At 42.6% G+C, this 13062-nt stretch overlaps 1 protein-coding gene across 1 annotated transcript; it reads left to right on the forward strand.

The window, feature by feature from the left end:
* Positions 1-4444: 4444 nt before the first annotated feature.
* LOC134290986 (uncharacterized) lies at positions 4445-5276 on the forward strand. Its single transcript, XM_062858228.1, has 3 exons — positions 4445-4580; positions 4680-4775; positions 4840-5276. The coding sequence occupies exons 1-3, from the start codon at positions 4445-4447 to the stop codon at positions 5274-5276; spliced, it is 669 nt and encodes a 222-aa protein (XP_062714212.1).
* Positions 5277-13062: the final 7786 nt, after the last annotated feature.

Here is a 13062-nt window from a genome sequence, read left to right on the forward strand (position 1 = left end):
GGTATTCCTTCAGGCATTTGTTAGAAGAACTTCTCTTAAGATACCTCTGGCATTGCATAGGATTTCTCAAGAAATTACTTCTATGATAGCTCCTGGAATTCTAAGAATTCCTCCAGATATTCCAGGTGTGACTGCTCAAGCAATTTATGCGGTTCTTCCAGCTATTCCTCCTCCAGAAATTCTATCTGTGGTACTTCCATAATTATGGGTACTTCCATAATTATGCTACGGATTCTTCTAGAGCTTTCTCCTGGCTTTTTTGCTGAGTCCTTTCGAGGCAGTCTTCCTGGAATTCTTGCAAAAATTTCTTTGGTTGCTCCACCAGGGATTTCTTCTAGGACTCATCCAGGAATTCGTCCAGAGATTTTATCCAAAGATTTCTCCAGAAAATCCTCATGGAATTCCTGCAGAAACTTTTGACCTTCCTCCAAGAGTACCTCAAACAACTCCCCAAGTAACACACATGTTATATAAAAGTTACGACAGCGCAAGTTTTGGTTGTATAGAAGTTTATTTTACGTTATTTCAACACAATGTTAGAATTACGTAAAATAAACTTCTATACAACCAAAACTTGCGCTGTCGTAACTCCATTATAACATGTGTGTTGCTTGGGTCCTCCTGTGATCAATTCCTCCAGAAATTCTTCCTAGTGATTCCTATACGAATTTATCCTAGCATTATGGGTGGCATGAGATTCCTTCAGAAAATCCTCCTGTGATTCCTTCAGCGCCTTCTCTATAGATTCTTGCAGAATACCTTTATTGGCTCTTGCAGGGACTTCCCTAGATATTCCAAGGATTTTTTTTTCTTTGGATTCCCACCGGCATTACTGATGGGGTTTCTCTACACAGCTAATCGCGTTCGGTAATTTTTACCGAAATCTCAACCGCTGAGCGTTCGGTTATGGATTTTTAACGAAATTCTGTAAAAAAATAACAAATTTCGGTAAAATGTTATCGTTTATCTGTCAAACTCTAAAGAACTTCGGTAAAAGTTGCTACCTTTACCGAATTTTTCCTGTAAAACAAACTTAACGGTTGAGATTTCGGTAAAACATTACCGAAGTCGGTGATTTTTTCTAACTGTGTAGAAATTCCTGAACAGTTTTCTCCAGCGATTCCTTCTAGGATTCCAGCTGAGGTTTCTACAGTGATACATCCCAGAATCCTTCTAAGAATACCTCCTGAGATTTTTCCTGTGATTTCTTCAGAAACTCTCCGGTGATTCCTGCAGGGTTTTTTTATCCAAGATATTTTGTCCACGGATTCTCTCAAAAATTTCCCATGGGATCCCTACAGGAACTCCTCTTGGCCTTCATTCAGGAATTTCAGCGCAAGCTATTCCTGCTGTGGTTCTACCAGCAATTCCTCCTAGGGCTTCTCCAGTCATTCTTACTGTAATACCTCCCAGAATTCTTCTACGGATTCTTCCAATAATTTCTTCCTTCTAAAACTTGCTGGGATTATTCAAGACAATCTTCCTAGGAGTCTTGCAGAAGTACCTTAGGTGTGTCCTCCTGGAAATCTTAAAAAAATCTGGGATTTCTCCAAATATTTCTTGTTGGACTTCTCCAGGAACTCCTCTTAGAATTCCATAAGCGATTCCAGCTGCTTCTAATGTTTCAGGAATGCCTGCTAAACCAGTATGCCCATTTCTTTGAGGGTTCATTCGGCATAATTGTTTTTTTTTTGAAAATTTCTACGGCAGTTTCAAACCACTCTTAAGCAATCTTTAGTTTAAGAAACTGACATTCAGCTGGTTAAGTTTCTTTGGAATTCAATAAACAATTTCTTTGGATTTTTTTCTATAATTCAATGGCTATTCCTCCGTAATTATTTTAACAATTTCTTTTCCAGTTATTTTGAAAATTTCTCAGGCAATTTTATCGTGATTAATTTATTATTCTCTATGATTTAATTGTATTTAAATTTATTGCTTCCGAAAATTGCTGAACTGTAAATTCAGAAATTCTCATCTGGACTTACTTAAAGAAAATCCTATGAAATTCACGAAAAATTTCCTGACAAATTCCCAAAGAAATTGCCGGAAAAATCCATTTAAATTTCCTAAGAGCTTTCAAAGTAGTTGCCAAAAGAATTCGTGTAAGAATTACCAGAGGAATTCCTGATGAAAATAGTAAGGCTTTTTAAAGAAATTGGCCAAGTTCAATCTCAAAATAAATTGCCAAATTATTTTCTATGAATATTTCCACAAACATTCACAAACAAATTTCGAAGAAATTCTTAAATAATTTTCCGAAATCGAATTTCTGAAAAAAAAAATAGAAATAATTCCAAAAGTGATTGCAACGACAGAATTTTTAAAGAATTGCCAGAGATTTTTTTTGAAAGAAATTCCCGAAGGAAATCTCTAAGAAAATTGCCGAATCATTTTCCAAAGGAATTACCGAAGAAGTTACTTAAGTAATAATAGAAGTTTCCAAGATTTCCAATGGATTTGCTGATAAAATTCCCAAATAAATGTTCAATGCAACATCAGATATGCCGAAGGTGTTCCGTAATCATCTGCTGCAGGAATTCCTTACATAATAACTGAAGAAATCTGGAATAAATTCTCCATAGAATTTGTATTTCAATTATAGAAGCGATTTATAAAAGAACTTCCGAAGGAGTTTTCGAAGGAATTGGTGAAGAAATACCTAATAGCATAAATAATGGAAGTCCAACAAATCGAAAAAAATCCGAAAAAAAGTAGAATGACTTGCCGAATACATTTCCAAAAAAAAATGTGAGGAAGTTCTCAGAGTCAATGTCGAATGAATCACCAAAGGCTTCACTGAAAGAATTCCCAAAGAAATTACCTGAAGAGAAATTGGAGAATTTTAAATAGCAACTATCAATAGAATTGCTGATATTAACAAAACATCGCTTGAAAGACTACTAAAAAAATGACGAGGGAACTCCCGAAAAACATTTTTTTTTTTATTTTAAAATTTCTAAAAGAAAGGCTTAATTCAAATAAATTGCCAAACAATTTCGAAATAAATTGCCGGGAATATTCCCTGAGGAATTACCGAATCAATGTACTGCTGATAATACAAATTTCTTTATTATATTAAACCTAGCATTGAATCAGAATCCCGAAGAGAAAAATCAAAGTTCGCTATTAAATATAAATATGTATCCTGATTTTGCAAATTTCAATGCCACAAAAGCTCAGCTTATTGGACGCAGTGGCTTAATTTCCACAATATAGGAGGAAAAAAAAAGACTCTTACAATTGTTCTTGAAAACTATTTTATAATGGTTGTTATCATATAATAGGATGAAACGATGAATACAAGTTACACGCAAATTTGTGGATATTTGATAGTTTCCGAGATTTTCACTTCTAATAATTGCTCTGAAATATATTCTTAACCCTCTAGCAGTCGCGTCTTTGACTACCTGCAGCAACGCCGCGCTCGTGCTGTGTACCACAATCGTGCATTTTTCATGGTGCGTGTATTCTGTCCATGACGCGACCGCTCCCGGGTTATCCAATGTATTCAATCCACAAAATAAAGGGGTTGTGATGATTGTAAAGTTCATACTGAAAATACAAATTCTCAAACCTCATATGGCGGGGAGAGTGTGACTTCAGTACAATGGTTCGGATTAAAAAAAAAACTTTCTCTTTAAAATATAGCGCGTTTGAATTTTCGGGCTAATTTGTCCCGCGACGCAGTATATCATTGTACTAAGAAATTGAGGGTTGATCGGTATTTCTTTTTGCAATAAAAGCAAAACAACCTGGAAGCCACTGAAATTGGCACCCGCCAGGCACCCCCTAGGAAAAAATCCTAGATACGCCAATGACCGTTTGTTGCGTTTACACTCGTGAGTTGATTCACGATGAGAGTGTTTCCATCTCTGATGTGAAGCTGTGGGCATCAGTTCTTATCAACGGTGTTCAGATGCATCTGGAGATGGACACTGGATGTCCAGTCAGCATTATCAACGCCGAATGCTACGAGAAGTATTTCCGGGACATTCCTTTGCGGAAAAGTACGTTGAAGTTGGTCAGTTATTACAACACCAACATTGATGTACGGGGATTCTTCGATGCGGCGGTGGAATTTCAGGGTACCGTAAACCGGGGTCAAATTGATCTCCGGGTCGAAATTGATCAGATGTTTTCCGGATAGATAAAGCATACTTTAAAAATTTTTCTTACAAATATCGTTTAGTACTTGATTCTAACAGCACGATGCATGTATAGAAACTATTAAAAGTATGCTCAATCTTACGGAAAAACGTCTGATCAATTTCGACCCGGAGATCAATTTGACCCCGGTTTACGGTACCCGCCTTCGTACGTCGTGGGTTCCACAAAGCATCCATTGATCGGCCGGGAGTGGCTGAGTGCGTTGGCTGTCGATTAGAACCAAGTGTTGCAGTCAAGCTCTGTCAATGCAATTGGTAGTGCTGATCACTCCGCGATGTTGCAACGATTATTTGCTAAATACTCCAATGTGTTCGACGATTCGATCGGAAGGATTTCTTCGGTGCAGGCCAATCTGCGGCTGACGCCCAATGCGAAACCTGTCTTCTTGAAAGCCCGGAAGATACCGTTCAGTATGAAGAAAGTTGTGGAGGACGAACTAGACAAGCTGGTCGCTCAGGGGGTGCTTTCGAATGTGGATTAAAGTGAATGGGCAACCCCCATTGTTCCAGTAAAGAAGTCGGAGAATCGTATGCGAATCTGCGGTGATTATAAGCAGACCGTCAACCCGCTGCTGATCGGCATCCGTTGCCAACCGTGGATGAACTGTTTTCGTCGCTCGCCGGGGGTGACAAATTCTCCAAAATTGACTTGGTGCAGGCCTACTTACAGCTAGAGGTGGCACCGGAGGACCGAGAAATACTGACTCTCAGTACACATCGGGGATTATACCGCCCAAGTCGCCTGATGTACGGGGTGTCATCGGCTCCAGCGATATGGCAGAGACAAATAGAGATCAGGACTTTCCAGGGGTGTCCGTATTCCTGGACGATATAAAGGTTACAGGTCCCAACGACGAGGTCCACCTGCGTCGATTGGAAGAGGTTCTGCGTCGACTGAGTTACTACGGCTTTAGAGTCAACAAAGAAAAGTGCGTCTTCTTTGCGGATAAAATTGAGTACTGCGGGTACGACATCGATCGAGATGGCGTACACAAAGTGGCGAAAAACGTGGAAGTAATTCAAGAAATGCGACGGCCGAAAACGAAGGACGAGGTCCGTTCGATCGTCGGCATGATCAACTACTACGGAAGGTTCTTTGAGACGTAGAGTTCAAGTGGACAAACGATTGCGAAGAATCCAAAAGGTTTTTCAATACCTGTACGGGCAGAAATTTGTGCTACTGACCGATAATCAAGCCATAACGAAAATCTTCGGCGAGCGTCGAGGCCTTCCGGTAGTGTCTCCCCTACGGATGCAGCATTACGCAACGTTTCTGCAATCATTCGACTACGAGGTCCGATTCCGAAGATCAGCAGATCACGCGAACGCAGACGCCATGTCTCGGATTTCGTTGAAGCAAACGGTTTCGGAGAACGTCATTGAGGAGTCCGACATCATCGAGATGAACCAAATCGAAACGTTACCGTTGACAGCAAACGAGCTCTCACAATCTACAGCAGATGACAAGACTGTGAACTGTTTGATCCAAGGACTGAAACATGGACAGCCAGTTGATGCCAAGGACCGGTTCGGGATAGATCAAAGCGAATTCGCGCTTCAACGTGGATGTTTGCTACGAGGCATTCGATTTTACATCGCTCCGGTACTACGACGACGGATTTTGGATGAGCTTCATATCACTCACTTCAGCGTTACTAGGACGAAATCCTTAGCAAGAGGATACTGATGGTGGGTTGGTATGGATCAACAGATTGAAGCAATGATTGCGAATTGTGTCGACAGTCAGTCGGTTCGTTCGGAACCGAGTAAAGTAACGCCACACTGCTGGGAACCAGTAACGAAACCATGCTGATTTTGTCGGACCGTTTATGGACAGTGGACACCCATTTCTTTATCCTGGTGGACGCTTTCACGAAGTGGCCGGAAAGAAGAATCTGCAAGTCCATTACGGCCGACACCACGGAAGTGATGTGCAAAGAAATTTTCAGTACGTTCGACATTCCTGCTGTCTTTGTGAGAGATCATGGCACCCAGTTGACTCATTTCAACGGTTCCTGAAGCAGAACGGGATAGTCCACAAGATGGGGGCTCCGTACCATCCCGCTACTAATTGACAAGCGGAAAGGTTCGTGCAGACCTTCAAACAGAAGCTCAAATGCCCGAAATGCCCGAAGTCAAAACTGAAAGTCGAGCTGGCGAACATCTTATTGGTCTACCGGACAACGATTCATCCTTCAACTGGACAGTCGCCATGTTGATGTTCGGTCGGCAAATTCGTTCCCGTTTGGACCTACTACTTCCCAAAACCGATACGAGAGAATCGCCTAAAGTTGTCGTGCGAATGTTCAACGATGGAGACCGGGTGCGTGTGCGAGACATCTTAACACCCAACAAATGGCAGTTTGGAAGAATCGTGGCGAAGGAAGGAAAACTTCGATGCCAAGTACGGCTGGACGATGGAAGACTGTGGGAGCGACGTGTTGACCACATCGTCAGAGTTGGGGAAGATTTGATGCCACAGGAAGTTCCGAGGATTACCGCCGAGCCGAGTACATTCACCCTACACGTTCCTGTTACCGTTACCACGACTTCAAGGCCATTGATGAATCCAAGCCGGGATGCCGAGGCGACTTCAACGGAAGTGCAAGAGCTTGGTCCCAAGCATCAACCAAACTCGCCTCCGGATGGACCAACGGCGAGTATAAGTGTACAGCGATATCCGCGTGGTGCAGCTGAAGGCGGATCGCAGGTGGAGCCGCCCTTAAGGCGTTCTAACACAACTATTAAAGCCCCCCAAAGACTTGACTTGTAATTTTGCTTTGTATAACTTTTTATTTACGCGGGGAAGAGTTGTTATACCTCTGTTCATAAATAACATTGATTTGAATGTCGCACAAGCTTAGCCATCATACCTACCATTCCAAGCACCTTATGACAAACGTTGTACTTTTGTTTTCCGAGTTCAAGAATAAACGTGTGTGAAAATTGAGTCCGATCTTTTAATTACGCGTCCGGTTCCGATGGTGAATTAGCTACAACAGGTTATGGGCCCAGGAGCGGTTTCACAGTCCGTATTGAGCTGGAGAAGGAGTCATGGAGACGCAGCACGAGATCCTTAGGCGGAAAATGGATTGTCAGCTACGGGTCAACCGGATAACTGCTATCCCTTCAACGGAAAGAACTCGAAGATAGCTATGTGATAGAACCTAGGCGAAAGGTTGGTGACAGGAGGAGTGATCGGAAGGAAGACAACTCGAATTAGGAGTTCGGAAATAGACGGCCTTGGTCTGAGCTCGAAATACTGGTGGAAACCTTGTGTTAGTATCCTAGTAATGCCTTTTGCCCAAGGCTTGGATTGAGGAGGAGCTTCAGGACAGGACAGGATAGGAGACAGGAGGAGGATGTTCGTGTTTGAAAGGTTGCGACACTAAAGGAGAGTGTTGAAATTTTTCCAAGGTCACATGATATGCTCACAGCTGCAGAAGTGAAGTGCATCACGATCGAGCAATACGTCGAGAGAGAGAGAGTTCTGTTGAGCTAATGTATCCAAATGAGTCGTGATTCGACAGAACCCACTGCTCCACGACCAACAGCGGATACATAACAACAGCAACTACGAGATGAACTTGCGCTCCACATGGCCACAGCAGCGTCACAGCCAGGCATGGAATCCTCCTCAGAGCAAAACGGGAGAACAAAAAATCTGCACCTCGCTCCCGCATCCAAAGCTAGAGCGTTTTCTTTCGCTTTATTCCACCTTCCTACTTGTAGCTTGTGACTCCGAAAAACGTGCGGATTGGTTACACCAAAAAGTGTGTTTCCTCAAAATTGAGGCACTTTGTGCACGCCAGGAGTAAACATAAATATGTTTATGATAATAAATCATTTATTAACAAATTCACAGGTATTTATGTTTGCAATTATGTCATACCACCCGATCGGCGAGCTCATACTGTGAACAACGCCACAGAAATTGTCGAACAACTTACCGGGTTTCTCTAAAATGAGGCACAAAAAAGTTACACTTTGTTGTGGGATTTTTCGACTGGAACTGGATCTTATTGCGTAGAAACGGCTATCTCAGTCTTTATTTACGACGATTTATTTTATTCTACCCGACGAACCCATCGCCGAAACGTCGGGTAGAATAAAATAAATCGTCGTAAATTAAGACTGAGATAGCCGTTTCTACGCAATAAGTTACACTTTGTGTTGATTCTAGTGGCTCTACGTTTCTCTTTGTCTCGCTCCCATTTTCTCTTTGTGCATCACTCTCGCGCAAACGACTCCGATAGGAACGCACAAAGATAAAGAGAGCAAAAACGTGTATTTGAGGCACATTGTGGGAGCAAATGACAAGCCTGGTCACAGCTGCGGAATTCCTATCGGTTAACAAGTGCAGTAAGCATCCTAAACCAGGATATTCTGCCACAGTGCATGGAGGCCGTACAGAACCTCGAGGATCTACAGTTTACGGTTTATTCAGCTGCGGTAGCTGTTGTCAAGACGCTGGGATTACAGACGCGTCCGCAAGGAGACGGTGAAGGTCGCACACGCCCCATCACACAAAAACCAGTGTGAATACGACATTTGGAGAACCGGATCGCTACATTGCGAACCAAGATTGGTCGATTAACACAGTACAAGCAGGGGAATCGATCAACGAGGCTAGTTCGTTATGTTGCTGAAATTGTGAAGCCCGCTAAACCCTGAGATCTCATAGAAGTCAACATTACGGAGATCCTCGACACCGCTGTGAATGCTCTAGCGTAACGATTGCGGTGTCATGTAGAATGTTCGAAGCGGAAAGAACAAAACCGGATGTTCAACATTAACGAGAGAGAGTTCTAACTGCATCCGGAACGACAAGCCTGACTATGGAGAAGGCCTTCCGGAGATTGGCGAAGTCACACAGTTCTGGGCCAATCTATGGGAGAACCCTGTCTAGCACAGCGACGATGGGATGTGGTTGGCAGAAGAAGAGCGACAGTGTAATGGAGTTGGAGACATGACCGCGGTCGTAGTAACCGCTCAGGATGTACGCGAGGCTACCCGGTATACTAAAAATTGACGTTGAAAGTGCTGTCGTCGGTAATAGCGAGGAGGATACCAGCCCACTGCGATGCCAACAACGTGATGACCGAGGAACAAAAAGGGTGTCGTCAAAACACGTAAGGCTGCAAAGATCAGGTCATCATAGACAAGTACAATTCAGTAGGAGAAACGATCTAGCATGTCGCATACCTCGATCACCACAACGAAGTTACTAAGATAGTACAACAACAGCTTGCTTTAAAGCACAACTTAGTCGACAGATTTGTACCCTACTACAAGGATGAAGCGAGTAACACTCATCGACATTGCTGTACCGTTTGGCCATAATGTCCAATCAACGTTCTCCGGCAAGATTATCAAGTACCACGACGCGTCAAAGCAGATGTGGCACCTAGAGGACATCCGTATAGTTGCGGTTCTCCTCTCGACAATCGGAGTTGTTCCTAAATCTCTCCTAAGGTCCCTAGACGAGCTGGAATTGAAGAAGGACATGAACAGCATCCTGAAAGCGGTGATTCTTGGAAGCTGTAGTATAGTAAGGCGGTTCCTGAATCATTACAACTGACAATACATCCGAAGCTGACTCATTAGGATATAAGCAAAACCGGCTAATGAGATCCACAGAGCATAATCTCTTTCGGCATTTCGATTGCCCGGCATTCTAGCAATGTTTGCTGAGAAGTGCCGAAACTCTAGAAGAAGAAGAAGAAGAAGAAAAAGAAGAATGATTAAACTTGAACTGTTATTAATTTCAGAATATCAATTATGTTCAAACAGTTCATAACATACATTAGACAAACTAAGACCAAGGACATTTCAAGAACATCATCGAGAACCTACAACTAAGGCTTCTGGGTACTACTGTCCTACGACTTGTTTTCGTTTTTGATCGAGATTTCAGTCTTCTGACACCCGTTCACCACCCGCAGCTCAATTGTACGCTACGTTGCGCAGTTCCGAAGATTTGTAGGGTCAAGTGGGGTAAAATGCCATTTTTCAAACTTTCATCGTTTTCAATGATAATTAGCCTCATTTGTTAGGCTTTCAAGGTGGTAACAGCAACTAGACAATATTTGCTCGATACTTCAGTAAAAATATTCACTAAACTAACGCATTTTCATCGATTTATAGCGATTTCAAAAACTGGTTCGTAAAACGGAAGTGGTGCAAAAAGGCCATCAGCCATGGGGTAAGATGCCACTTCATGAAAACGTTCAAAAATTACGTCCATCATTTTTCGGACATGTCTGACTCCCTTTGCTCCTCTGGTCCGCTATTTTCGTATGCTCAATACATGGAATGTCACCCCTCTCCCCGCTAAATGATGGTCGTCATATTTGAATGACCCCTAACATGAAAATCGTTGACATCAACAACCATGCGCCTCCATGTGTGTCTCAATCTGCTTGGAAACACTTGGCTGGTAATAAAATCACTAGAAAACCTTAATTGCAAGTACGAAAAACCGGAAGTTGATAGTTTTCATTGGAAAATCGAAAGATTTTCCATGGGTATGGCGGCCTAGCTTCTAGAAGAATGTTTTATGTAAACATATCTTGACACCATTCACCGATAGTTATGGTCAAATCACATCGAGGAATGATTTTATGAGTTGGGCCATTTTACCCCATCTTGGCATTTTGGGCTCTGTTCCCCTACGTACGTGCGGGTGTGCTGTGCTGATGCATGGTTAGAGTAGAGGTACCTACTCTGCTCACCTAAAGAAGTGGAAAAACGACCGTCATCATCAACCCAGGCCGAGCCGAGCCGTCCGAGATCCAGCGCAATCAAAACAAAACAAGTGAACTCGAAGAAAAGGCCCGCAGAACCGGAGAACTGGTTTCGTGATTTCATGCGGGGAAGTTGGGGTGGGATGCTTCATGTGCAATTTTCCCATTATGCTGAATTTATTATTTTCCATACTGTATGAAGAAAAACCTTAAAACTAAACTGATACGTTGAAATTTTGATCGTATCCAAAATCAACAAAGCAATAAAAATTGGTGTAAAATGGGCTCAAAAATGCCAGTTGGTTTCCCCTAACTGGACAGCAATACTATTATGTTATTTTTCTGATATTTTCTCTCATAAATATGTAAAACCTTTTTAAAGGAAATGGAAGATTTTGTTGTCGTGCAAATGAGAATAGCAATACAAAAATAATTGCACAATCTACTCAATTTCTACATTTCTATTATGATTTATATCTTCAAAAAACAAGAAGAAAAGAAAAACCACCCCGAAAATTGTTAACCATTTTATACTGAATATATCATTCAGACCCACATCCCCTCATATACTTGTGCTTCACTTCTATACTCCGATTCTCCAGTTTCGTGTTTTTATTTCTTTCGCTTTGAGTTGGTACATATGATCGTGTGCAGCCTATATATTGCATGGCCTGTATCCCACATAATGTACAAGATCATTTTTTTTTCATCCCACTATCATCATATGATGTTTGTGCCGGTCGAGCTCTCCGTGGGTTGTTCTGATGGAAACTGACAATTGTCCCAATGGGTTTCGTTTTCGCTATACAGGCAGCGCAAAGTGTTTTTCCGAGCGTTTGGGTCTAATTTAACTAATTTTATTTAATAAATCGCAATTCTCGCAATCTTCGTCCTGCAGCGTTTGGTTATGCACGCGATTGCCTGGGAAGAATAACTAAATCGCGATTAATTCACCTAAGGGACTGTGGGGTTAGGGTGCACCAACTCTCGATAGCAAACTCAGGTTTACGTGTGATGTTAGCTTCAAGCTACAATAAAGGGACTTTATTAAGGCTCTGAATGTAGGATTCTTGTAATATGATATTCTGCTAACAAATTTGGTGGCCGCTACGTTGATCACTTTATCCTAAATCGATCGTGTTTGGATCCGTATAATTTATTGATATTTACAAAGATAACTAATTAGTATTATATCCTGAATTTAATCGCAGTATTAGAAGCACTGTTACAGCAGTAACCGCGATCTGCTACAGTCCTAGGCGATGTAAACACCAAAAACGGATTATACATACATACATACATTTATTTGGTCAACATCATTAAGACAAGACATAATCAACAAAAGTACGCCACAATACTCGGTTTGTGGCTGCCGCTCTCCATCCTCGGTCGCGCCCAATGCTCGCCAAGTCACGCTCCACCTGGTCCGCTCATCATGCTCTCTGCGCTCCACGCCTTCTTGTGCCAACCGGATCAGTTGCAAACACCAGCTTTGCAGGGTTGTTGTCCGGCATTCTTGCAACATGCCCTGCCCACCCTATCCTTCCGGCTTTGGCCACCTTCTGGATGCTGGATGCTGCACTTTACGGCGACAGCGAGCTCGTGGTTCATCCTTCTCCGCCACACACCGTTCTCCTGCACACCGCCGAAGATCGTTCTTAGCACGCGTCGCTCGAAAACTCCGAGTGCCTGTAAGTCCTCCTCGAGCATGGTCCATGTCTCGTGCCCGTAGAGGATCAACAGTCTTATTAGCGTTTTGTACATGGTGCATTTGGTGCGTGGATGAATCTTTTTCGACCGCAGTTTTTTCTGGAGCCTGTAGTAGGCCCGACTTCCGCTGATGATGCACCTCCGAATTTCACGGCTCACGTTGTTGTCAGCCGTCAGTGAGGATCCGAGGTAGACTAATTCCTCCACCACCTCGAAAGTATCGCCGTCTATCGTAACCAGGGGCGTACAATTTCGTTTCAATGATACACTTTCATGCAACATTTGAATGAGTCACTTCAAGTGTTTCATACATTTTTCTAATGACTCGGTCGTTAAAAAACACTTTTCCACTCATCGTAGCACTCGGTAGTCTCCCACCCGGTCGCATTGCTTGTGCTTCATCCGTCAGAGCATTACACTGAGCGAAAAATTCACTT

This window comes from Aedes albopictus, chromosome 3, assembly GCF_035046485.1.
Source record: "Aedes albopictus strain Foshan chromosome 3, AalbF5, whole genome shotgun sequence".
In the NCBI taxonomy this organism is placed as follows: Eukaryota; Metazoa; Arthropoda; class Insecta; order Diptera; family Culicidae; genus Aedes; species Aedes albopictus.

What these genes read in the sequence shown, in the direction of transcription:
- LOC134290986 (XM_062858228.1), top strand. Translation starts at nt 4,445, where the DNA reads ATGTTGCAACGATTATTTGCTAAATACTCCAATGTGTTCGACGATTCG. An exon ending in AGCCCGGAAGATACCGTTCA is followed by an intron (nt 4,581 to 4,679) that starts GTATGAAGAAAG and finishes CCATTGTTCCAG; the next exon opens with TAAAGAAGTCGGAGAATCGT. An exon ending in TTGCCAACCGTGGATGAACT is followed by an intron (nt 4,776 to 4,839) that starts GTTTTCGTCGCT and finishes GCCTACTTACAG; the next exon opens with CTAGAGGTGGCACCGGAGGA.